General features: G+C 51.3%; 1 protein-coding gene across 2 annotated transcripts; it reads left to right on the plus strand.

Moving 5' to 3' along the window:
* The first annotated feature begins 3,848 nt into the window (after window positions 1-3,848).
* Window positions 3,849-27,642, plus strand: LOC141171844 (gastrokine-2-like). 2 transcript variants are annotated; one of them, XM_073655469.1, is made up of 7 exons: window positions 3,850-3,996; window positions 11,540-11,727; window positions 16,996-17,133; window positions 17,706-17,843; window positions 18,028-18,144; window positions 19,694-19,816; window positions 26,079-27,631. In XM_073655469.1, the coding sequence occupies exons 1-7, from the start codon at window positions 3,969-3,971 to the stop codon at window positions 26,160-26,162; spliced, it is 816 nt and encodes a 271-aa protein (XP_073511570.1). In that variant the 5' UTR covers window positions 3,850-3,968; the 3' UTR covers window positions 26,163-27,631. The 2 variants fall into 2 exon arrangements, with proteins under 2 accessions (XP_073511571.1, XP_073511570.1); XM_073655470.1 differs by lacking the exon at window positions 11,540-11,727 and having other exon boundaries at window positions 3,849-3,996; window positions 26,079-27,642.
* Window positions 27,643-27,976: the final 334 nt, after the last annotated feature.

Genomic DNA, 27,976 nt, shown 5'->3' on the forward strand with positions numbered 1-27,976 from the left:
CTCCAGAGCTGCACTCACTATTCTGCTGGTGCAGTCACTGTGTACATACATTACATTACTGATCCTGAGTTACATCCTGTATTATACCCCAGAGCTGCACTCACTATTCTGCTGGTGCAGTCACTGTGTACATACATTACATTACTGATCCTGAGTTACATCCTGTATTATACTCCAGAGCTGCACTCACTATTCTGCTGGTGCAGTCACTGTGTACATACATTACATTACTGATCCTGAGTTACTTCCTGTATTATACTCCAGAGCTGCACTCACTATTCTGCTGGTGCAGTCACTGTGTACATACATTACATTACTGATCCTGAGTTACTTCCTATATTATACTCCAGAGCTGCACTCACTATTCTGCTGGTGCAGTCACTGTGTACATACATTACATTACTGATCCTGAGTTACATCCTGTATTATACTCCAGAGCTGCACTCACTATTCTGCTGGTGCAGTCACTGTGTACATACATTACATTACTGATCCTGAGTTACATCCTATATTATACTCCAGAGCTGCACTCACTATTCTGCTGGTGCAGTCACTGTGCACATACATTACATTACTGATCCTGAGTTACCTCCTGTATTATACTCCAGAGCTGCACTCACTATTCTGCTGGTGGAGTCACTGTGTACATACATTACATTAATGATCCTGAGTTACATCCTGTATTCTACTCCAGAGCTGCACTCACTATTCTGCTGGTGCAGTCACTGTGTACAAACATTACATTACTATTCCTGAGTTACATCCTGTATTATACTCCAGAGCTGCACTCACTATTTTGCTGGTGCAGTCACTGTGTACATACAATACATTACGGATCCTGAGTTACCTCCTGTATTATACTCCAGAGCTGCACTCACTATTATGCTGGTGCAGTCACTGTGTACATGCAATACATTACTGATCCTGAGTTACCTCCTGTATTATACTCCAGAGCTGCACTCACTATTCTGCTGGTGGAGTCACTGTGTACATACATTACTGATCCTGAGTTACCTCCTGTATTATACTCCAGAGCTACACTCGCTATTCTGCTGGTGCAGTCACTGTGTACATACATTACATTACTGATCCTGAGTTACCTCCTGTATTATACTCCAGAGCTGCATTCACTATTCTGCTTGTGCAGTCACTGTGTACATACATTACATTACTGATCCTGAGTTACATCCTGTATTATACTCCAGAGCTGCACTCACTATTCTGCTGGTGCAGTCACTGTGTACATACATTACATTACTGATCCTGAGTTACTTCCTGTATTATACTCCAGAGCAGCACTCACTATTCTGCTGGTGAAGTCTCTGTGTACATACATTACATTACTGATCCTGAGTTACATCCTGTATTATACTCCAGAGCTGCACTCACTATTCTGCTGGTGCAGTCACTGTGTACATACATTACATTACTGATCCTGAGTTGCCTCCTGTATTATACCCTAGAGCTACACTCACTATTCTGCTGGTGCAGTCACTGTGTACATACATTACATTACTGATCCTGAGTTACATCCTGTATTATACTCCAGAGCTGCACTCACTATTCTGCTGGTGCAGTCACTGTGTACATACATTACATTACTGATCCTGAGTTACATCCTGTATTATACCCCAGAGCTGCACTCACTATTCTGGTGGTGCAGTCACTGTGTACATGCAATACATTACTGATCCTGAGTTACCTCCTGTATTATACTCCAGAGCTGCACTCACTATTCTGCTGGTGCAGTCACTGTGTACATGCAATACATTACTGATCCTGAGTTACCTCCTGTATTATACTCCAGAGCTGCACTCACTATTCTGCTGGTGGAGTCACTGTGTACATACATTACTGATCCTGAGTTACCTCCTGTATTATACTCCAGAGCTGCACTCACTATTCTGCTGGTGCAGTCACTGTGTACATACATTACATTACTGATCCTGAGTTACCTCCTGTATTATACTCCAGAGCTGCACTCACTATTCTGCTGGTGCAGTCACTGTGTACATACAATACATTATGTAATGCACACGCCCGGGCTGAGCGGCGTGTGCGTGTGATTCCACTGGACCGTGCCGGAGAGTGAATGCCTGGAGGGGCGTAACTAGGTATTCACCCAATCCGACCAGGGTCGCACGACGGCATACGACGCCAGTGCACCAAGGAGGAACCGAGCAGAGGGACCAGGTGCTACTCCAGGACAGACCCCGGACACGGCTGTTGACCCACACAGGGGAATACAGGAACAGACTGGTAGGCTGGTGCACAGACTGGTGGGTATAGGCAGGCACAACTGGTATGCAGGCAGGGGGGTACAGGCAAGCACAGCTAGAGTGCAGACAGGGAGGCACTAGCAGGTAGGGACACTGGCGGGATAGGACCCAGTACACACTGGGACTCAGGAACAGAACCACAGATGTGGCAGACAAACACAGCAGAGTGAGGCCGCCCAGAGAGGTGAGCGAGAACAGGGCAGGACAAGGCCGCCTGGAGCGGTGAGCAAGAGTAGAGCAGGACAAGGCCGCCAGGAGCGGTGAGCAAAGGGTCAGAGCTGAGCGAGACTGCCGGAGCAGTGAGCAAGAGTAAAGCAGGACGAGACTGCCTGGAGCGGTGAGCAAGAGCGGAGCAAGACTGCCGGAGCAGTGAGCAAAAGGGTCAGAGCGGAGCAAGGCTGCCGGAGCAGCGAGCAAAGGAGTCAGAGCAGGCTAGAACCGCCGGAGCAGTGAGCAAAGGAGTAAGAGCAGGCTAGAACCGCCGGAGCAGTGAGCAAAGGAGTAAGAGCAGGCTAGAACCGCCGGAGCGGTGAGCAAAGGAGTCAGAGCAGGCAAGGCTGAGCAGGGGGGACAGGGCTCTGTTCACACGGAACAGACAGGAAGGGAAAGGCAGAGCCAGATACTCACAGAGTACTTACAGAGAAGTAGCAAGTGGACCACAAACTCACAAACGGGAGTACAGAGACAACAAGCAGGAGTTAGGTACGAGTTCAGACTCTGCAGAAAAAGGAAGGGAACGGACATAGAGGCAAAACAGGTAAAGGATAGGAGAGAGTTCAGACTGGAACTGAGTGTACGGAGGAGACCGACACTGCAGCGGGATACAGGAGCGGGTCTGGGAATACGGCCCCCAGAGAGGCAGGACGAACAGGCAAGGAGCGTGTTCAGACAGGACAGACAAGATACAGGAGTGGGTCTAGGTAATCGGCCCCTAGAAGGCGGGAGGAACAGGCAAGGAGCGTGTTCAGACAGGTCAGACAAGATACAGGAGCGGGTCTAGGTAATTGGCCCCTAGAAGGCGGGAGGAACAGGCAAGGAGCGTGTTCAGACAGGTCAGACAAGATACAGGAACGGGTCTAGGTAATCGGCCCCTAGAAGGCGGGAGGAACAGGCAAGGAGCGTGTTCAGACAGGTCAGACAAGATACAGGAACGGGTCTAGGTAATCGGCCCCTAGAAGGCGGGAGGAACAGGCAAGGAGCGTGTTCAGACAGGTCAGACAAGATACAGGAGTGGGTCTAGGTAATCGGCCCCTAGAAGGCAGGAGGAACAGGCAAGGAGCGTGTTCAGACAGGTCAGACAAGATACAGGAGTGGGTCTAGGTAATCGGCCCCTAGAAGGCAGGAGGAACAGGCTAGGAGCGTGTTCAGACAGGCCTGGAAATACAGCCTCCAGGATAGGCAGACAAGAGAACACAGAACGGGACCTGGCACCTTCAGAGTGCAAGCACACACTGAATGAAACACTATGCTCAGGCAGGGATAGAAGGGAGCTGCTGAGCTATATACCAGGTGACAGACAGCAATAGGCTGAGGACGCACAAGGGGTGTGACCCACAGCAGGTACAAAAAGCAGGAAGTGATCGGGCGCCGCCCTTAAGCAGCAGAAACAGACACAAACAGACAGCATGGAGGTAAGCCAGAGAGACATTCTGGACTGGAGATCAAGTACGCACTCTTGCACAGTGGGAGATGGACCACCATGCAAGGACGCCGCCAGGTATGTTACACATTACTGCTCCTGAGTTACCTCCTGTATTATACTCCAGAGCTGCACTCACTATTCTGCTGGTGCAGTCACTGTGTACATACATTACTGATCCTGATTTACATCCTGTATTATACTCCAGAGCTGCACTCACTATTCTGCTGGTGCAGTCACTGTGTACATACATTACATTACTGATCCTGAGTTACCTCCTGTATTATACCCCAGAGCTGCACTTACTATTCTGCTGGTGCAGTCACTGTGTACATACATTACATTACTGATCCTGAGTTACATCCTGTATTATACTCCAGAGCTGCGCTCATTATTCTGCTGGTGCAGTCACTGTGTACAGACATTACATTACTGATCCTGAGCTACATCCTGTATTATACTCCAGAGCTGCGCTCACTATTCTGCTGGTGCAGTCACTGTGTACATACATTACATTACTGATCCGGAGTTACATCCTGTATTATACTCCAGAGCTGCACTCACTATTCTGCTGGTGCAGTCACTGTGTACATACATTACATTACTGATCCTGAGTTACATCCTGTATTATACTCCAGAGCTGCGCTTACTATTCTGCTGGTGCAGTCACTGTGTACATACATTACATTACTGATCCTGAGTTACATCCTGTATTATACCCCAGAGCTGCGCTCACTATTCTGCTGGTGCACTCACTGTGTACATACATTACATTACGGATCCTGAGTTACATCCTGTATTATACTCCAGAGCTGCACTCACTATTCTGCTGGTGCAGTCACTGTGTACATACATTACATTACTGATCCTGAGTTACATCCTGTATTATACCCCAGAGCTGCGCTCACTCTTCTGCTGGTGCAGTCACTGTGTACATAAATTACATTACTGATCCTGAGTTACTGTACATCCTGTATTATACTCCAGAGCTGCACTCACTATTCTGCTGGTGCAGTCACTGTGTACATACATTACATTACTGATCCTGAGTTATATCCTGTATTATACTCCAGAGCTGCACTCACTATTCTGCTGGTGCAGTCACTGTGTACATACATTACATTACTGATCCTGAGTTACATCCTGTATTATACTCCAGAGCTGCACTCACGATTCTGCTGGTGCAGTCACTGTGTACATACATTACATTACTGATCCTGAGTTATATCCTGTATTATACTCCAGAGCTGCACTCACGATTCTGCTGGTGCAGTCACTGTGTACATACATTACATTACTGATCCTGAGTTACATCCTGTATTATACTCCAGAGCTGCACTCACTATTCTGCTGGTGCAGTCACTGTGTACATACATTACATTACTGATCCTGAGTTACATCCTGCATTATACTCCAGAGCTGCGCTCACTACTCTGCTGGTGCAGTCACTGTGTACATACATTACATTACTGATCCTGAGTTACATCCTGTATTATACTCCAGAGCTGCGCTCACTATTCTGCTGGTGCAGTCACTGTGTACATACATTACATTACTGATCCTGAGTTACATCCTGTATTATACTCCAGAGCTGCACTCATTATTCTGCTGGTGCAGTCACTGTGTACATACATTACATTACTGATCCTGAGTTACATCCTGTATTTTACTCCAGAGCTGCACTCACTATTCTGCTGATGCAGTCACTGTGCACATACATTACATTACTGATCCTGAGTTACATCCTGTATTATACTCCAGAGCTGCACTCACTATTCTGCTGGTGCAGTCAATGTGTACATACATTACATTACTGATCCTGAGTTACATCCTGTATTATACTCCAGAGCTGCACTCACTATTCTGCTGGTGCAATCACTGTGTACATACATTACATTACTGATCCTGAGCTACATCCTGTATTATACCCCTGAGCTGCACTCACTATTCTGCTGGTGCAATCACTGTGTACATACATTACATTACTGATCCTGAGTTACATCCTGTATTATACTCCAGAGCTGCACTCACTATTCTGCTGGTGCAGTCACTGTGTACATACATTACATTGCTGATCCTGAGTTACATCCTGTATTATACTCCAGAGCTGCACTCATTATTCTGCTGGTGCAGTCACTGTGCACATACATTACATTACTGATCCTGAGTTACATCCTGTATTATACTCCAGAGCTGCACTCACTATTCTGCTGGTAGAGTCACTGTGTACATACATTACATTACTGATCCTGAGTTACATCCTGTATTATACTCCAGAGCTGAACTCACTATTCTGCTGGTACAGTCACTGTGAACATACATTACATTACTCATCCTGAGTTACATCCTGTATTATACTCCAGAGCTGCACTCACTATTCTGCTGGTAGAGTCACTGTGTACATACATTACATTACTGATCCTGAGTTACATCCTGTATTATACTCCAGAGCTGCACTCACTATTCCGCTGGTGCAGTCACTGTGTACATACATTACTGATCCTGAGTTACCTCCTGTATTATACTCCAGAGCTGCGCTCACTATTCTGCTGGTGCAGTCACTGTGTACATACATTACATTACGGATCCTGAGTTACCTCCTGTATTATACTCCCGAGCTGCGCTCACTATTCTGCTGGTGCAGTCACTGTGTACATACATTACATTACTGATCCTGAGTTACATCCTGTATTATACTCCAGAGCTGCACTCACTATTCTGCTGCTGCAATCACTGTGTACATACATTACATTACTGATCCTGAGTTACATCCTGTATTATACTCCAGAGCTGCACTCACTCTTCTGCTGGTACAGTCACTGTGTACATACATTACATTACTGATCCTGAGTTACCTCCTGTATTATACTCCAGAGCTGCACTCACTATTCTGCTGGTGGAGTCACTGTGTACATACATTACATTACTGATCCTGAGTTACCTCCTGTATTATACTCCAGAGCTGCACTCACTATTCTGCTGGTGCAGTCACTGTGTACATACATTACATTACTGATCCTGAGTTACCTCCTGTATTATACTCCAGAGCTGCACTCACTATTCTGCTGGTGTAGTCACTGTGTACATACATTACATTACTGATCCTGAGTTACATCCTGTATTATACTCCAGAGCTGCACTCACTATTCTGCTGGGGCAGTCACTGTGTACATACATTACATTACTGATCCTGAGTTACATCCTGTATTATATTCCAGAGCTGCACTCACTATTCTGCTGGTGCAGTCACTGTGTACATACATTACATTACTGATCCTGAGTTACATCCTGTATTATATTCCAGAGCTGCACTCACTATTCTGCTGGTGCAGTCACTGTGTACATACATTACATTACTGATCCTGAGTTACATCCTGTATTATACTCCAGAGCTGCACTCACTATTCTGCTGGTGCAGTCACTGTGTACATACATTACATTACTGATCCTGAGTTACATCCTGTATTATATTCCAGAGCTGCACTCACTATTCTGCTGGTGCAGTCACTGTGTACATACATTACATTACTGATCCTGAGTTACATCCTGTATTATACTCCAGAGCTGCACTCACTATTCTGCTGGTGCAGTCACTGTGTACATACATTACATTACTGATCCTGAGTTATATCCTGTATTATACTCCAGAGCTGCACTCTCTATTCTGCTGGTGCAGTCACTGTGTACATACATTACATTACTGATCCTGAGTTACACCCTGTATTATACTCCAGAGCTGCACTCACTATTCTGCTGGTGCAGTCACTGTGTACATACATTACATTACTGATCCTGATCTACCTCCTGTATTATACTCCAGAGCTGCACTCACTATTCTGCTGGTGCAGTCACTGTATACATACATTACATTACTGATCCTGAGTTACATCCTGTATTATACTCCAGAGCTGCACTCACTATTCTGCTGGTGCAGTCACTGTGTACATACATTACATTACTGATCCTGAGTTACATCCTGTATTATACTCCAGAGCTGCACTCACTATTCTGCTGGTGCAGTCACTGTGTACATACATTACATTACTGATCCTGAGTTACATCCTGTATTATACTCCAGAGCTGCACTCACTATTCTGATGCAGTCACTGTGTACATACATTACATTACTGATCCTGAGCTACATCCTGTATTATACCCCTGAGCTACACTCACTATTCTGCTGGTGCAGTCACTGTGTACATACATTGCATTACTGATCCTGAGTTACATCCTGTATTATACTCCAGAGCTGCACTCACTATTCTGCTGGTGCAGTCAATGTGTACATACATTACATTACTGATCCTGAGTTACATCCTGTATTATACTCCAGAGCTGCACTCACTATTCTGCTGGTGCAATCACTGTGTACATACATTACATTACTGATCCTGAGCTACATCCTGTATTATACCCCTGAGCTGCACTCACTATTCTGCTGGTGCAATCACTGTGTACATACATTACATTACTGATCCTGAGTTACATCCTGTATTATACTCCAGAGCTGCACTCACTATTCTGCTGGTGCAGTCACTGTGTACATACATTACATTGCTGATCCTGAGTTACATCCTGTATTATACTCCAGAGCTGCACTCATTATTCTGCTGGTGCAGTCACTGTGTACATACATTACATTACTGATCCTGAGTTACATCCTGTATTATACTCCAGAGCTGCGCTCATTATTCTGCTGGTGCAGTCACTGTGTACATACATTACATTACTGATCCTGAGTTACATCCTGTATTATACTCCAGAGCTGCACTCACTATTCTGCTGATGCAGTCACTGTGCACATACATTACATTACTGATCCTGAGTTACATCCTGTATTATACTCCAGAGCTGCACTCACTATTCTGCTGGTGCAGTCAATGTGTACATACATTACATTACTGATCCTGAGTTACATCCTGTATTATACTCCAGAGCTGCACTCATTATTCTGCTGGTGCAGTCACTGTGTACATACATTACATTACTGATCCCGAGTTACATCCTGTATTATACTCCAGAGCTGCACTCACTATTCTGCTGATGCAGTCACTGTGCACATACATTACATTACTGATCCTGAGTTACATCCTGTATTATACTCCAGAGCTGCACTCACTATTCTGCTGGTGCAGTCAATGTGTACATACATTACATTACTGATCCTGAGTTACATCCTGTATTATACTCCAGAGCTGCACTCACTATTCTGCTGGTGCAATCACTGTGTACATACATTACATTACTGATCCTGAGCTACATCCTGTATTATACCCCTGAGCTGCACTCACTATTCTGCTGGTGCAATCACTGTGTACATACATTACATTACTGATCCTGAGTTACATCCTGTATTATACTCCAGAGCTGCACTCACTATTCTGCTGGTGCAGTCACTGTGTACATACATTACATTGCTGATCCTGAGTTACATCCTGTATTATACTCCTGAGCTGCACTCATTATTCTGCTGGTGCAGTCACTGTGCACATACATTACATTACTGATCCTGAGTTACATCCTGTATTATACTCCAGAGCTGCACTCACTATTCTGCTGGTAGAGTCACTGTGTACATACATTACATTACTGATCCTGAGTTACATCCTGTATTATACTCCAGAGCTGAACTCACTATTCTGCTGGTACAGTCACTGTGTACATACATTACATTACTCATCCTGAGTTACATCCTGTATTATACTCCAGAGCTGCACTCACTATTCTGCTGGTAGAGTCACTGTGTACATACATTACATTACTGATCCTGAGTTACATCCTGTATTATACTCCAGAGCTGCACTCACTATTCCGCTGGTGCAGTCACTGTGTACATACATTACTGATTCTGAGTTACCTCCTGTATTATACTCCAGAGCTGCGCTCACTATTCTGCTGGTGCAGTCACTGTGTACATACATTACATTACGGATCCTGAGTTACCTCCTGTATTATACTCCAGAGCTGCGCTCACTATTCTGCTGGTGCAGTCACTGTGTACATACATTACATTACTGATCCTGAGTTACATCCTGTATTATACTCCAGAGCTGCACTCACTATTCTGCTGCTGCAATCACTGTGTACATACATTACATTACTGATCCTGAGTTACATCCTGTATTATACTCCAGAGCTGCACTCACTCTTCTGCTGGTACAGTCACTGTGTACATACATTACATTACTGATCCTGAGTTACCTCCTGTATTATACTCCAGAGCTGCACTCTCTATTCTGCTGGTGCAGTCACTGTGTACATACATTACATTACTTATCCTGAGTTACACCCTGTATTATACTCCAGAGCTGCACTCACTATTCTGCTGGTGCAGTCACTGTGTATATACATTACATTACTGATCCTGAGTTACCTCCTGTATTATACTCCAGAGCTGCACTCTCTATTCTGCTGGTGCAGTCACTGTGTACATACATTACATTACTTATCCTGAGTTACACCCTGTATTATACTCCAGAGCTGCACTCACTATTCTGCTGGTGCAGTCACTGTGTACATACATTACATTACTGATCCTGAGTTACATCCTGTATTATACTCCAGAGCTGCACTCACTATTCTGCTGGTGCAGTCACTGTGTACATACATTACATTACTGATCCTGAGTTACATCCTGTATTATACTCCAGAGCTGCACTCACTATTCTGCTGGTGCAGTCACTGTGTACATACATTACATTACTGATCCTGAGTTACATCCTGTATTATACTCCAGAGCTGCACTCACTATTCTGCTGGTGCAGTCACTGTGTACATACATTACATTACTGATCCTGAGTTACCTCCTGTATTATACTCCAGAGCTGCGCTCACTATTCTACTGGTGCAGTCACTGTGTACATACATTACATTACTGATCCTGCGTTACCTCCTGTATTATACTCCAGAGCTGCACTCACTATTCTGCTGGTGCAGTCACTGTGTACATACATTACATTACTGATCCTGAGTTACCTCCTGTATTATACCTCAGAGCTGCACTCACTATTCTACTGGTGCAGTCACTGTGTACATACATTACATTACTGATCCTGAGTTACATCCTGTATTATACCCCAGAGCTGCACTCACTATTCTGCTGGTGCAGTCACTGTATACATACATTACATTACTGATCCTGAGTTACATCCTGTATTATACCCCAGAGCTGCACTCACTATTCTGCTGGTGCAGTCACTGTATACATACATTACATTACTGATCCTGAGTTACATCCTGTATTATACTCCAGAGCTGCACTCACTATTCTGCTGGTGCAGTCACTGTGTACATACATTACATTACTGATCCTGAGTTACATCCTGTATTATACTCCAGAGCTGCACTCACTATTCTGCTGGTGCAGTCACTGTATACATACATTACATTACTGATCCTGAGTTACCTCCTGTATTATACTCCAGAGCTGCTCTCACTATTCTGCAGGCATCAGACATAAATGTATCAGGTCTCACTTCTTGTTCAGTGTCTACACAGATTTTGCTCTAGTGATTTGCATTCTGGGAAGTGTCTTCTTTACCCAGTTGATAAATATATGTAATGGCTAAACACCATTTAACCCTGCGCCTGCCGCTCTCCACTTTGTCACCTTCTGCGGCAGGTCTGGGGCTGCTCCAAGGTCAGAGAGATATTGTCTCCTGGGATATTTTTACTGGTGTATTCATTAGGGTGTTCCGCACCTCCACCCTAAATGTGTCATTCTCCGGAAAGAGAGGCGCTCCGCACGCCGTATATAAGGAGGAGGACGCTGCTGAGTGGGCAGATACCACACAGGAGCATCACATGAAGGTAATATCTAAGGTCTATCTATTATCTATCAACCTATATTAATCCAAAAAGAATTAAGCAGTTGGGATTCTTCTTTCTGTATTTTGGATTTATTGGATAAGCTTAGGTATTTACAGTTGCAGATAGTGTTCCCCTTTAAACCATATAATTTATATTCTGTTAATTTATTATTTATTTACCCATCTATCATCTACGTATTTCTCTTTCTATCCATCTCAAGTTTTTCTTCTCTTTCATTTTCCTCCTTTCCTTTTCCTCCTTTCTCCCTTCTTTCCTTCAGTCCTCCTTTCCTTTTCCTCCTTCCTCCCTTCTTTCCTTCTGTCCTCCTTTCCTTTTCCTCCTTCCTCCCTTCTTTCCTTCTGTCCTCCTTTCCTTTTCCTCCTTCCTCCCTTCTTTCCTTCTGTCCTCCTTTCCTTTTCCTCCTTCCTCCCTTCTTTCCTTCTGTCCTCCTTTCCTTTTCCTCCGTCCTCCTTTCCTTTCCCTCCTTCCTCCTTTCTTTCCTTCCGTCCTCCTTTCCTTTCCTTTCCCTCCTTCCTCCTTTCTTTCCTTCCGTTCTCCTTTCCTTTCCTTTTCCTCCTTCCTCCCTTCTTTCCTTCCGTCCTCCTTTCCTTTTCCTCCTTCCTCCCTTCTTTCCTTCCGTCCTCCTTTCCTTTCCTTTTCCTCCTTCCTCCCTTCTTTCCTTCCGTCCTCCTTTCCTTTTCCTCCTTCCTCCCTTCTTTCCTTCCGTCCTCCTTTCCTTTCCTTTTCCTCCTTCCTCCCTTCTTTCCTTCCGTCCTCCTTTCCTTTTCCTCCTTCCTCCCTTCTTTCCTTCCGTCCTCCTTTCCCTTCCTTCTTCCTTTCTTCTTTCCTCTCTGTATATATAAGGTGGATGGACATCTTGTAATTGTGATGATGTGCTGAGTAGCGCCTCTTTATAACATCACCAGGAATCCGGTCCTTGGAGCAGAGATGATGTCTGTCAGGTTTATTCCGCCTTATAAATGACACCGCTGACCTGTTATACAGTGTAGCTGCGTGTTCTCAACAAGTTCTCCTGGTACATACATGAGGCGAGTGATCCAGGACCAGCTGCACACACCACAATAGAGGAGCTGTGCACTGTGCTGTGAGGAGAGGAGCTGCAGCATCCTACCTTGTTCCAGGGAGAACACAGAGTCCATCAACAGCAGCTGTATATTTGTGGTCTACACTACATGGTCTACACTACATGGTCTACACTACATGATCTACACTACATGATCTACACTACATGATCTACACTACATGGTCTGCACTACATGGTCTACACTACATGGTCTACACTACATGATCTACACTACATGATCTACACTACATGATCTACACTACATGGTCTACACTACATGGTCTGCACTACATGGTCTGCACTACATGGTCTACACTACATGGTCTACACTACATGGTCTGCACTACATGATCTACACTACATGGTCTGCACTACATGGTCTACACTACATGGTCTGCACTACATGGTCTACAACACATGGTCTACACTACATGGTCTACACTACATGGTCTACACTACATGGTCTACACTACATGGTCTACACTACATGATCTACACTACATGGTCTGCACTACATGGTCTACAACACATGGTCTACACTACATGGTCTACACTACATGGTCTACACTACATGGTCTACACTACATGGTCTGCACTACATGGTCTACACTACATGGTCTACACTACATGGTCTACACTACATGGTCTGCACTACATGGTCTACAACACATGGTCTACACTACATGGTCTACACTACATGGTCTACACTACATGGTCTACACTACATGGTCTACACTACATGATCTACACTACATGGTCTGCACTACATGGTCTGCACTACATGGTCTACACTACATGGTCTACACTACATGGTCTACACTACATGGTCTACACTACATGATCTACACTACATGGTCTGCACTACATGGTCTGCACTACATGGTCTACACTACATGGTCTACACTACATGGTCTACAATACATGGTCTACACTACATGGTCTGCACTACATGGTCTACAACACATGGTCTACACTACATGGTCTACACTACATGGTCTACACTACATGGTCTACACTACATGGTCTGCACTACATGGTCTACACTACATGGTCTACACTACATGGTCTACAATACATGGTCTACACTACATGGTCTGCACTACATGGTCTGCACTACATGGTCTACAATACATGCTCTACACTACATGGTCTACACTACATGGTCTACACTACATGGTCTACACTACATGATCTACACTACATGATCTACACTACATGGTCTGCACTACATGGTCTGCACTACATGGTCTACACTACATGGTCTACACTACATGATCTACACTACATGGTCTGCACTACATGGTCTACAACACATGGTCTACACTACATGGTCTACACTACATGGTCTACACTACATGGTCTACAATACATGGTCTACACTACATGGTCTACACTACATGGTCTACACTACATGGTCTACACTACATGGTCTACAATACATAGTCTACACTACATGGTCTGCACTACATGGTCTACAACACATGGTCTACACTACATGGTCTACACTACATGGTCTGCACTACATGGTCTACACTACATGGTTTACACTACATGGTCTACACTACATGCTCTACACTACATGCTCTACACTACATGGTCTACACTACATGATCTACACTACATGGTCTACACTACATGGTCTACACTACATGATCTACACTACATGGTCTGCACTACATGGTCTACACTACATGGTCTACACTACATGGTCTACACTACATGGTCTACAACACATGCTCTACACTACATGGTCTACACTACATGGTCTACACTACATGGTCTACACTACATGGTCTACAATACATGGTCTACACTACATGGTCTACACTACATGGTCTACAATACATGGTCTACACTACATGGTCTACAATACATGGTCTACACTACATGGTCTACAATACATGCTCTACACTACATGGTCTACACTACATGGTCTACACTACATGGTCTACAATACATGGTCTACAATACATGGTCTACACTACATGGTCTACACTACATGGTCTACAATACATGGTCTACACTACATGGTCTACACTACATGGTCTACACTACATGGTCTACACTACATGGTCTACACTACATGCTCTACACTACATGCTCTACACTACATGCTCTACACTACATGGTCTACAATACATGCTCTACACTACATGCTCTACACTACATGCTCTACACTGCATGCTCTACACTACATGGTCTACACTACATGGTCTACACTACATGGTCTACACTACATGGTCTACACTACATGGTCTACACTACATGGTCTGCACTACATGGTCTACACTACATGGTCTACACTACATAGTCTACACTACATGGTCTACAACACATGGTCTACAACACATGGTCTACAAAACATGGTCTACAATACATGGTCTACACTACATGGTCTACACTACATGGTCTACACTACATGGTCTACACTACATGGTCTACACTACATTGTCTACACTACACTGTCTACACTACATGGTCTACACTACATGGTCTACAATACATGGTCTACGTGGTCTACAATACATGGTCTACACTACATGGTCTACATGGTGGCTTTGGCTTAGTCGCAGGTTGTGTGGCCATAGAACTGTAGGTTACATAGCAGCACAGTGCAGGTGAATGTGGTCAGACACGTCCACAAGGTAAAACAACCAAGAGAAACAAGTCTCCAAAACTGCAACAGGTACCACTTTGAGGTTGTGGCGCCCTGCAGATCACAGTATGACCCCATTCCCCTGCTGCGATGAAGCGATGGCGCGGAGAGCAGAGATCCATGGCCGTATGACCTGTGTCGCAGTCCTATTCGGGCTCTGTCTCTTCTGCGGCGTCTCTGCTGATTAAGGTGCTTCCTTCTCGCCCAAACCGGATTGTTTGTGGATCCGCTGCACTGAGGTGAAAGTGGTGGAAGTTTAGCTACAAATAATGTAAGATGGATAAATCTTCATTTTTGATATAAAGGAATTGTAATATTTAATCTGTGATGTGTCGGGAATTTCTTACCTATTTTTTTGCAGCCAAAGTCATCTTGTAGCCACAGCCTAGCACTCTCATCATGCACTGACAGCCGCACACTGATGGGAGTGATTATTTGCGCAACAGTTTAGGACCCCCCGATTACAGCCCTGCGCCCCAAAGTGACAACTCTGACATTGAAGCTAGTGGGTCGGCTGTGAGACCCCAGTAATGGCGGCTCCGGGATTTGTCTGCATTCACTTGTTGAGGATGTGAAACACAAAGCAGATTAGGAAGGAGCAGAACTTTCCATTACACCATGATGAAGCTAATTATTTAGGACCGGCCCGGCCCTGTGAGTGGTGCAGCGATCCGGGAGGAAGCGACCTGCGGAGAATAATCCGCTAATGGCCCCAGCTGCATCATCTCCATTAATCCATTAATCGCAGGATAAAGGCGAGGACGGCGGTTACACCGGCGATCAGTGCGGTTATTATCTGCCACAATGTAACCTTCTGTCATTTATTGCAATGAGACTTCGAGGGGTTTTCCAGAAATACAGAAGAAGGGCAGAGTCCATAAATGTCAGATTTTAGGGGTCTGACCTCTGTTATCCCCCCATAGATAAAGAGGTCACCTGTAAGGATACAGTCCGAGGATGATGGGGGTCCCTAAAGTCCGACCCCCCACTGTTCACACAATGACGAGGTGCAGCTATAGAGGCAGCGACTGTACCTGATACAGACAGGAGTGGCCCTTGTGCAGGAACAGTATATGGGGCCCCTGCAGTGCAATCGCTCCTCGGCCCTCGGAGCTGCTGTGATGTGGCCCCTGACCTCCCGGGCCCCGGCTCCTGCACACGTGACCTGGGGGCCGGGGGGCTGTTACACGTTTACACTCCCAGTTTTCTGCACTGATTCCTCTTATTAATATTTATACTAAACTTATTTACAGGAAATAATTATCTACAGAATGAATAATTACTGTTATTACAAGAGTCCGTGCTGCACCGCATAACACCCCAACTGCAGAAGCCCGTCATCAGGTCACTCCCCATAGTCATTACCTGACAGATGACTGTATATGATGTGTGCGCCGTCATATGGCCAAACCTCACGTCCTGCTGGTTATCACCGCACCGACACCTTTATGTCTGACAGACTAAAGAGTCATAATAATATTAATAATAATAATAATAATAATAATAATAATATATTACATTGCTCCAGACTTTATTCTCGGTTCCCAAAATGACGGAAGGAAAGAAAACCTGGGCCTGGGGTCTCGCAGTCCTCATTTTACTGGCGATAATCGTAGTGGGGGCAACACTGATTGGGGTCTACATGACACAGAAGCACATTGAGGAGGTGAGTGCAATAGATTGTATCCAGGGTCTACAGCCCAGATGAAAACATCTTACATAGGACTGCAGGTGACATCTACTACATTATCTGTACTCAGAGAGTTATCACTGTGTTATCTGTGGTGTTACATAGGACTGCAGTTGACATCTACTACATTATGTGTACTCAGAGTTATCACTGTGTTATCTGTGATGTTACATAGGACTGCAGGTGACATCTACTACATTATCTGTACTCAGAGAGTTATCACTGTGTTATCTGTGGTGTTACATAGGACTGCAGGTGACATCTACTACATTATCTGTACTCAGAGAGTTATCACTGTGTTATCTGTGGTGTTACATAGGACTGCAGGTGACATCTACTACATTATCTGTACTCAGAGAGATATCACTGTGTTATCTGTGGTGTTACATAGGACTGCAGGTGACATCTACTACATGATCTGTACTCAGAGAGTTATAACTGTGTTATCTGTGGTGTTACATAGGACTGCAGGTGACATGTAATACATTACCTGTACTGAGAAGGTGTTGTCGGTGGTGTTACATAGGACTGACTGCTCTCTCCTGCAGGTGGTGCAGATGGCCTTTGAAGCCAAGAATGGAGAGAAGATCGAGCAGACGGTGATGGTGAATGATGAGGAGAATGTGGCAGCGTTTTATGTGAACTCCAACAACGTCTCCTCCACTGTTCTGTACGATTACAATCATGTGAGTGATCCGACATCTTTGTACTTGAGAACCAACAGCTGAGGGTTTGTTTCAGTGTATCCAACGCAGTGTGGGGGGTGAACAGCCCGGACCCCAGACTGATACATTGTAAGACCCCCATGTCGGATCTCTGTGGTCCGGTGCCCGTCACTGTATCTGCTGCTCATCTTTCTCCTTCCTCCAGGACATCATCGGCTTCAGGAGAATGAACAACCCGAAATGTTTCGTGGTGGAAATGAACGATGTGAACATCCCATCCATGAGCGACGTCCTGAGAGTCGTCAGACACTTCCAGAGACAGGTGACGGCCTCCTCCCGACCCACCCGTGGTCTTACCCTCTGCCCACAGTATTACCCCTGTCCATGGTCGTACTCTCCCCTGTGGTCACACCGCTGTCTGTGGTCATACCCCCTCCATGGTCGTACTCCCTCCTGTGGTCATACCCCTGTCCGTGGTCGTACTCCCCCTGTGGTCATACCACTGTCCGTGGTCGTACTCCCCCTGTGGTCATACCCCTGTCCATGGTCGTACTCCCCCTGTGGTCATACCGCTGTCCGTGGTCATACTCCCCCTGTGGTCATACCGCTGTCCGTGGTCATACTCCCCCTGTGGTCATACGGCTGTCCGTGGTCATACTCCCCCTGTGGTCATACCCCTGTCCATGGTCGTACTCCCCCTGTGGTCATACCCCTGTCCATGGTCGTACTCCCCCTGTGGTCATACGGCTGTCCGTGGTCATACTCCCCCTGTGGTCATACCCCTGTCCATGGTCGTACTCCCCCTGTGGTCATACGGCTGTCCGTGGTCATACTCCCCCTGTGGTCATACCCCTGTCCATGGTCGTACTCCCCCTGTGGTCATACCGCTGTCCGTGGTCATACTCCCCCTGTGGTCATACCACTGTCCGTGGTCGTACTCCCCCTGTGGTCATACCCCTGTCCATGGTCGTACTCCCCCTGTGGTCATACCGCTGTCCGTGGTCATACTCCCCCTGTGGTCATACCGCTGTCCGTGGTCATACTCCCCCTGTGGTCATACGGCTGTCCGTGGTCATACTCCCCCTGTGGTCATACCCCTGTCCATGGTCGTACTCCCCCTGTGGTCATACGGCTGTCCGTGGTCATACTCCCCCTGTGGTCATACCCCTGTCCATGGTCGTACTCCCCCTGTGGTCATACCCCTGTCCGTGGTCATACTCCCCCTGTGGTCATACCCCTGTCCATGGTCGTACTCCCCCTGTGGTCATACCTCTATCTGTGGTTATACTCTGCCCATGGTCGTACTCCCCCTGTGGTCATACCTCTATCTGTGGTTATACTCTGCCCATGGTCGTACTCCCCCTGTGGTCATACCTCTATCTGTGCTAATACTCTGTCCATGGTCGTACTCCCCCTGTGGTTATACTCTGCCCATGGTCGTACTCCCCCTGTGGTCATACCTCTATCTGTGGTCGTACTCCCCCTGTGGTCATACCTCTATCTGTGGTCGTACTCCCCCTGTGGTCATACCTCTATCTGTGGTTATACTCTGCCCATGGTCGTACTCCCCCTGTGGTCATACCTCTATCTGTGGTCGTACTCCCCCTGTGGTCATACCTCTATCTGTGGTTATACTCTGCCCATGGTCGTACTCCCCCTGTGGTCATACCTCTATCTGTGGTTATACTCTGCCCATGGTCGTACTCCCCCTGTGGTCATACCTCTATCTGTGGTCGTACTCCCCCTGTGGTCATACCTCTATCTGTGGTTATACTCTGCCCATGGTCGTACTCCCCCTGGTGGTCATACCTTGCAGTTTTTCCCCCACCCTCAGTCACCCCCCTCATGTTGTACCCTTCCTGCCCCCACAGAACACCACGTCTGACAGTGACTTATCCTACGATCTGGTGGAAGGAGAAGAAGCCGACCGGACCAAGCTGGGCGTCCCCATCAACATCCTGTGCAGCGATGTCCCCATCCACTGGGCCACGCAGGTGACATATCGCGCCTTTACCACAGGGCAAGACTAGAAATGGCGCCCACCGCGGGTCCTCTATAGACGTGGCGCCCATTACCGCTCTCCCCATTATTCTCCGGTGTAGGAGATTTATGAAGCCAAACTGAAACTTATTACATTTTTTTCCTGCAAAAGTTTTGTAAAAGTTGAAAATTGGCTGAGAAAAGTTGCTGCAATCATTAAAGATCCACAGAAATACGATAGAATCAGGGACGGTGTCGGGTTTGGGGTCTGTGTTGGGGTCTGTGCAGGTGTCTGGGGTGGGGTCGGTGTCGGGGGTAGGGTGTGCGTCGGTGTCGGGGGTGGGGTGTGCGTCGGTGTCGGGGGTGGGGTCTGCATCAGTGTCGGGGTGTGCGTCGGTGTCGGGGGTGGGGTCTGCGACAGTGTCGGGGATGGGGTGTGCGACAGTGTCGGGGATGGGGTGTGCGTCGGTGTCGGGGGTGGGGTGTGCGTCGGTGTCAGGGGTGGGGTCTGCGTCGGTGTCAGGGGTGGGGTCTGCGTCGGTGTCGGGGATGGGGTGTGCGTCGGTGTCGGCGGTGAGTGTCGGGAGTGGGGTGTGTGTCGGTGTCGGGGTGGGGTCTGCGTCGGTGTCTGTGGTGGGGTGTGCATCGGTGTGTCGGGGGTTGGGTCGGTGTCAGGGATGGGGTGTGCGTCGGTGTCAGGGGTGGGTGTGCGTCGGGGTTGGGGGTGGGGTCTGCATCGGTGTCTGTGGTGGGGTGTGCGTCGGTGTCAGGGGGTGGGGTCGGTGTTGGGGATGGGGTGTGTGTCGGTCTCGGGGGTGGGGTAAGTGTCGGTGTTGGGTTTGGGGTCTGTCGGTGTCTGGGGTGGGGTGTGCGTCAAGGGGTGGAGTCGGTGTCAGGGTGGGGTCTGCGTCGGTGTCGGGGGTGGGGTGTGCATCGGTGTCGGGGGTGGGGTGTGTATCGGGGGTGGAGTCGGTGTCGCGGGTGTGCATCGGTGTCGGGGATGGGGTGCGTCGTGTCCTGGGTGGGTGTGCGTCGGTGTCGGTGTGGGGTGTGCGTTGGTGTCGGGGGTGGGGTGTGCGTCGGTGTTGGGGGAGGGATGTGCGCCGGTGTCGGGGGTGGGGTGTGTGTCGTGTCGGGGTGGGGTCTGCGTCGGTGTCGGGGGTGGGGTGTGCGTCGGTGTCGGGGGTGGGGTGTACGTCGGGGTGGGGTGTGCGTCGGAGTCTGGGGGTGGGTATGCGTCGGTGTCGGGGGTGGGGTGTGCGTCGGTGTCGGGGTGGGGTGTGCGTCGGAGTCTGGGGGTGGGGTCTACGTGGGTTTGTGTGTTGGTGTCGGGGTGGGGTGTGTGTGGGTGTCGGGTTTGGGGTCTGTGTCGATGTCGGGGTGTGCGTCGGTGTCGGGGATGGGGTGTGCGTCGGTGTTGGGGCTGGGGTGTGCGTCAGTGTCGGGGGTGGGGTGTGCGTCGGTGTCGGGGATGGGGTGTGCGTCGGTGTCGGGGGTGGGGTGTGCGTCGGTGTCGGGGGTGGAGTCTGCGTCGGTGTCGGGGATGGGGTGTGCGGTGGGGTCGGGGATGGGGTGTGCATCGGTGTCGGGGGTGGGTGTGCGTCAGTGTCGGGAGTGGGGTGTGCGTCAGTGTCGGGGGTGGAGTCTGCGTCGGTGTCGGGGATGGGGTGTGCGTCGTAGTCGGGGGTGGGATGTGCGTCGGTGTCGGGAGTGGGGTGTGTGTTGGTGTCGGGGGTGGGGTCTGCGTCGGTGTCTCTTGGTGGGGTGTGCGTTGGTGTCGGGGGGTGGGGTCGGGGATGGGGTGTGCATCGGTGTCGGGGGTGGGTGTGCGTCAGTGTCGGGGTCTGCGTCGGTGTCTGTGGTGGGGTGTGGGTCGGTGTCGGGGATGGGGTGTGCGTTGGTCTCGGGGGTGGGGTAAGCGTCGGTGTTGGGTTTGGCGTCTGTGTCGGTGTCGGGGGTGGGGTGTGCGTCAAGGGGTGGAGTCGGTGTCAGGGTGGGGTGTGCGTCGGTGTCGGGGGTGGGGTGTGCATAGGTGTCGGGGGGTGTCGGTGTCGGGGGTGGGGTGTGTGTCGGTTTCGGTGTCGGGGGTGGGGTGTGCGTTGGTGTCGGGGGTGGGGTGTGCGTCGGTGGTGGGGTGTGTGTCGTTGTCGGGGATGGGATGTGCGTCGGTGTCGGGGGTGGGGTGTGCGTCGGTGTCGGAGGTGGGGTGTGCGTCAAGGGGTGGAGTCGGTGTCAGGGTGGGGTGTGCGTCGGTGTCGGGGGTGGGGTGTGCATAGGTGTCGGGGGGTGTCGGTGTCGGGGGTGGGGTGTGTGTCGGTTTCGGTGTCGGGGGTGGGGTGTGCGTTGGTGTCGGGGGTGGGGTGTGCGTCGGTGGTGGGGTGTGTGTCGTAGTCGGGGATGGGATGTGCGTCGGTGTCGGGGGTGGGGTGTGCGTCGGTGTCGGAGGTGGGGTGTGCGTCAGTGTCGGGGGTGGGGTGTGCGTCGGTGTCGGGGGGTGTGCGTCGGTGTCGAGGGGTGTGTGTCGGTGTCGTGGGTGGGGTGTGTGTTGGTGTTGGGGGTTGGGTGTGTGTCGTGTCGGCAGTGGGGTGTGTGTCGGTGTCGGGCGTGGGTTGTGCGTCGGTGTTGGGGGTGGGGTGTGCGTCAGTGTCGGGGGTGGGGTGTGCGTCAGTGTTGGGGGTGGGGTGTGCGTCGTGTCGGGGGTGGGGTGTGCGTCGGTGTCGGGGGTGGGGTGTGCGTCAGTGTCGGGGGTGGGGTGTGCGTCAGTGTCGGGGGTGGGGTGTGCGTTAGTGTTGGGGGTGGGGTGTGTGTCTGTGTCGGGGGTGGGGTGTGTGTCGTGTCGGATATGGGGTGTGTGTCGGCGGTGGGGGTGGGGTGTGCGTCGGTGTTGGGGTGGGGTGTGTGTCGGTGTCGGGGGTGGGGTGTGCGTCAGTGTCGGGGGTGGGGTGTGCGTCAGTGTCGGGGGTGGAGTCTGCGTCGGTGTCGGGGATGGGGTGTGCGTCGTAGTCGGGGGTGGGATGTGCGTCGGTGTCGGGAGTGGGGTGTGTGTTGGTGTCGGGGGTGGGGTCTGCGTCGGTGTCTGTGGTGGGGTGTGCGTTGGTGTCGGGGGGTGGGGTCGGGGATGGGGTGTGCATCGGTGTCGGGGGTGGGTGTGCGTCAGTGTCGGGGTCTGCGTCGGTGTCTGTGGTGGGGTGTGCGTCGGTGTCGGGGGGGTGGGGTCGGTGTTGGGGATGGGGTGTGCGTTGGTCTCGGGGGTGGGGTAAGCGTCGGTGTTGGGTTTGGCGTCTGTGTCGGTGTCGGGGGTGGGGTGTGCGTCAAGGGGTGGAGTCGGTGTCAGGGTGGGGTGTGCGTCGGTGTCGGGGGTGGGGTGTGCATAGGTTCGGGGGGTGTCGGTGTCGGGGGTGGGGTGTGTGTCGGTTTCGGTGTCGGGGGTGGGGTGTGCGTTGGTGTCGGGGGTGGGGTGTGCGTCGGTGGTGGGGTGTGTGTCGTTGTCGGGGATGGGATGTGCGTCGGTGTCGGGGGTGGGGTGTGCGTCGGTGTCGGAGGTGGGGTGTGCGTCAGTGTCGGGGGTGGGGTGTGCGTCGGTGTCGGGGGGTGTGCGTCGGTGTCGGGGGGTGTGTGTCGGTGTCGTGGGTGGGGTGTGTGTTGGTGTTGGGGGTTGGGTGTGTGTCGTGTCGGCAGTGGGGTGTGTGTCGGTGTCGGGGGTGGGTTGTGCGTCGGTGTTGGGGGTGGGGTGTGCGTCAGTGTCGGGGGTGGGGTGTGCGTCGGTGTCGGGGGTGGGGTGTGCGTCAGTGTCGGGGGTGGGGTGTGCGTCAGTGTTGGGGGTTGGGTGTGCGTCTGTGTCGGGGGTGGGGTGTGTGTCGTGTCGGAGGTGGGGGTGGCGTGTGCGTCGGTGTTGGGGTGGGGTGTGTGTCGTGTCGGCAGTGGGGTGTGTGTCGGTGTCGGGGGTGGGGTGTGCGTCAGTGTCGGGGGTGGGGTGTGCGTCAGTGTCGGGGGTGGAGTCTGCGTCGGTGTCGGGGATGGGGTGTGCGTCGTAGTCGGGGGTGGGATGTGCGTCGGTGTCGGGAGTGGGGTGTGTGTTGGTGTCGGGGGTGGGGTCTGCGTCGGTGTCTGTGGTGGGGTGTGCGTTGGTGTCGGGGGGTGGGGTCGGGGATGGGGTGTGCATCGGTGTCGGGGGTGGGTGTGCGTCAGTGTCGGGGTCTGCGTCGGTGTCTGTGGTGGGGTGTGCGTCGGTGTCGGGGGGGTGGGGTCGGTGTTGGGGATGGGGTGTGTGTTGGTCTCGGGGGTGGGGTAAGCGTCGGTGTTGGGTTTGGCGTCTGTGTCGGTGTCGGGGGTGGGGTGTGCGTCAAGGGGTGGAGTCGGTGTCAGGGTGGGGTGTGCGTCGGTGTCGGGGGTGGGGTGTGCATAGGTGTCGGGGGGTGTCGGTGTCGGGGGTGGGGTGTGTGTCGGTTTCGGTGTCGGGGGTGGGGTGTGCGTTGGTGTCGGGGGTGGGGTGTGCGTCGGTGGTGGGGTGTGTGTCGTAGTCGGGGATGGGATGTGCGTCGGTGTCGGGGGTGGGGTGTGCGTCGGTGTCGGAGGTGGGGTGTGCGTTAGTGTCGGGGTGGGGTGTGCGTCGGTGTCGGGGGGTGTGCGTCGGTGTCGGGGGGTGTGTGTCGGTGTCGTGGGTGGGGTGTGTGTTGGTGTTGGGGGTTGGGTGTGTGTCGTGTCGGCAGTGGGGTGTGTGTCGGTGTCGGGGGTGGGTTGTGCGTCGGTGTTGGGGGTGGGGTGTGCGTCAGTGTCGGGGGTGGGGTGTGCGTTAGTGTCGGGGGTGGGGTGTGCGTCGGTGTCGGGGGTGGGGTGTGCGTCGGTGTCGGGGGTGGGGTGTGCGTCAGTGTTGGGGGTTGGGTGTGTGTCTGTGTCGGGGGTGGGGTGTGTGTCGTGTCGGATATGGGGTGTGTGTCGGCGGTGGGGGTGGGGTGTGCGTCGGTGTTGGGGTGGGGTGTGTGTCGTGTCGGCAGTGGGGTGTGTGTCGGTGTCGGGGGTGGGGTGTGCATCGGTGTCGGGGGTGGGGTGTGCGTCGGTGTCGGGGGGTGGGGTCGGGGATGGGGTGTGCATCGGTGTCGGGGGTGGGTGTGCGTCAGTGTCGGGGTCTGCGTCGGTGTCTGTGGTGGGGTGTGCGTTGGTGTCGGGGGGTGGGGTCGGGGATGGGGTGTGCATCGGTGTCGGGGGTGGGTGTGCGTCAGTGTCGGGGTCTGCGTCGGTGTCTGTGGTGGGGTGTGCGTCGGTGTCGGGGGGGTGGGGTCGGTGTTGGGGATGGGGTGTGTGTTGGTCTCGGGGGTGGGGTAAGCGTCGGTGTTGGGTTTGGCGTCTGTGTCGGTGTCGGGGGTGGGGTGTGCGTCAAGGGGTGGAGTCGGTGTCAGGGTGGGGTGTGCGTCGGTGTCGGGGGTGGGGTGTGCATAGGTGTCGGGGGGTGTCGGTGTCGGGGGTGGGGTGTGTGTCGGTTTCGGTGTCGGGGGTGGGGTGTGCGTTGGTGTCGGGGGGGGTGTGCGTCGGTGGTGGGGTGTGTGTCGTAGTCGGGGATGGGATGTGCGTCGGTGTCGGGGGTGGGGTGTGCGTCGGTGTCGGAGGTGGGGTGTGCGTTAGTGTCGGGGTGGGGTGTGCGTCGGTGTCGGGGGGTGTGCGTCGGTGTCGGGGGGTGTGTGTCGGTGTCGTGGGTGGGGTGTGTGTTGGTGTTGGGGGTTGGGTGTGTGTCGTGTCGGCAGTGGGGTGTGTGTCGGTGTCGGGGGTGGGTTGTGCGTCGGTGTTGGGGGTGGGGTGTGCGTCAGTGTCGGGGGTGGGGTGTGCGTTAGTGTCGGGGGTGGGGTGTGCGTCGGTGTCGGGGGTGGGGTGTGCGTCGGTGTCGGGGGTGGGGTGTGCGTCAGTGTTGGGGGTTGGGTGTGTGTCTGTGTCGGGGGTGGGGTGTGTGTCGTGTCGGATATGGGGTGTGTGTCGGCGGTGGGGGTGGGGTGTGCGTCGGTGTTGGGGTGGGGTGTGTGTCGTGTCGGCAGTGGGGTGTGTGTCGGTGTCGGGGGTGGGGTGTGCATCGGTGTCGGGGGTGGGGTGTGTGTCGTGTCGGATATGGGGTGTGTGTCGGCGGTGGGGGTGGGGTGTGCGTCGGTGTTGGGGTGGGGTGTGTGTCGTGTCGGCGGTGGGGTGTGTGTCGGTGTCGGGGGTGGGGTGTGCATCGGTGTCGGGGGTGGGGTGTGCGTCGGTGTCGTCTTTCCCCCGCAGCTATAACTTCTGAATTCCTTTCGTCCCCAGAACAAGTCCCCGCGGCTGCGCTGGAAGATTACGCTCAGGTTCAGCGTCTTCGGGATAGATGTGGCGTTCACCTACGAGTCCTGATCGTCTCGCCCCATTAGGGCGGCATCTTGGGCGTCGGCTGAGGCGTTGGACTGGCGGCGTCTTCCTCCTCGCCCGGACACTTCCCATTACTGACTGTAAACTCCTCGCAGCATTTCACCCAGGACCATGTGGACAGCGCCGGCACCGGCCCATATTTACATCCCCCAAGAAGAGGCCCGAATCTTCTCAGGAGGGGCCAATACCTGGAGACCCTCCATCCCGCTCCTGCTTATCCAGGCTCATCCTCTACTCCAGAGCCCCCCGGCCCACACAAAGTACGTGAAGAGGACGGCTATGTCCCGGCCCCTCGCGGCCTCTATATTCTCTTAGGGGGCAGAGACTTCGCTCCCCAATTACCCAGAACGTACAGATCTGAGAGGCAGAAATGCCACAAGCAGCACATAATTCCCAGGGCTTATGGCGGTTGACTGACGCTGGGCAGACGACTCCAGCGATGACCATGGAGAAGCTGGATCCCTGGAGACGATGGACGGCTTCAGCTGAGATATCGACCCAAAAGCTGGAGCTTCTGTGCAATGTGCTAGCGAGGGCGGCGGAGCACCGGACAGACGCCATGACGGTGCTTGCGGCTGCGTTGATGTTATTTGCACCAAATGTATCAAAGTGTCGGACAATGTTTCATGTATTTGGGACATCAGACGTCCGTGAAACGTGGGCCGAGCACGAGACCACCTGTAGGGGGCGCTGAACCCCACAGCTGGATGTATACGAGGCTGTGAAGTTCTGGTCAGGAGAGCGGCGGCCGGACGGTGCGCTGATTGCGGACTCGACCCGCCATTCTCCGCCGTCTGAATGAAGCCTAAGGGACTGAACTTTTTGCTTCCTGCGCCCGCTGGAGCGAATCTATGAACTTTGCCGCAACATTTTTAAAAATTTGCAAATGTCCTAAATAAAGATAAAATGGGAAACACCGAGGATCCGGCTGAGATCAAGTGTGAACTTGGCACAAAACGTCTTAAAAATGGCGCACGACTTTTATAAATTGTGTCTAAAAAGTTAAAATGACACAAAATGCAATAAAAGGAGTAAAATAAATGGTGGATTCCCCCAGTCGCGGCTTCATTCCGTCAATCAGGGCTGAGCAACGTCGCCATCAGATGGACTGAACGGTCGTCTCTCCGCGCTCAGTTTGGCGGCTTCTTTCTCTGAGATTTACGCCAATTTCTGGCAGTCTCTGATCCCTAAGAGAATAAAGAGGCCGCGAGGGGCCGGGGCACAACCTTCCTCTTCTAGGCTCCGCCCTCTACTGATAAACCCCGCCTACTTGTTACTTTTGAAAAAAAGAAAAAAAAAGTGCAAAAAGTTGCAATTTTTGTGCAAATGTTTATGGCGCCGACATTAGAGCCTCATAGAGCAGTAACGGGAGGGGTCGCCGCCGCCGGCCGCCATTACCTTATCCTGCATTATTTTCTGCAATTATTCATATGATGACGGTGAATTGAATCTCCGCTCTCCTGCACCATTCCAGTCTCCGTCACTTCTCGCCTTCAGTGAATGGACCCTCAGCGGTGGAGTCTGCGCCGCCAGCGTCCGGGGGGCTGAAGCTGCCACCTTCTGCCCTCATCTGTCAGCGTCACCCCTCTGTCCTCCTTCAGGACTGTTCTTATGTAAAAAAAACTGAGTACTCTCCTTATTTGTAAAATGCAGACCTCCCAGGATCCCTCCAGTCTGCCAGGGACCCCTCTGTTATATTATGAGTGAGTGCAATACCAGAAATCGGCCACTGGAGGTCAGCAGAGCACCATATACTGTCGATGCAGTAGCAAACATCATCCACCAGAGGTCAGCAAAAC

Source organism: Phyllobates terribilis, unplaced genomic scaffold (assembly GCF_046119375.1).
Source record: "Phyllobates terribilis strain yellow unplaced genomic scaffold, ASM4611937v1 Scaffold_12__6_contigs__length_324123572, whole genome shotgun sequence".
Lineage (NCBI taxonomy): Eukaryota > Metazoa > Chordata > Amphibia > Anura > Dendrobatidae > Phyllobates > Phyllobates terribilis.

What these genes read in the sequence shown, in the direction of transcription:
- LOC141171844 (XM_073655469.1), top strand. Translation starts at nt 3,969, where the DNA reads ATGGACCACCATGCAAGGACGCCGCCAG. An exon ending in TTCTGTACGATTACAATCAT is followed by an intron (nt 17,844 to 18,027) that starts GTGAGTGATCCG and finishes TCCTTCCTCCAG; the next exon opens with GACATCATCGGCTTCAGGAG. An exon ending in TCAGACACTTCCAGAGACAG is followed by an intron (nt 18,145 to 19,693) that starts GTGACGGCCTCC and finishes CTGCCCCCACAG; the next exon opens with AACACCACGTCTGACAGTGA.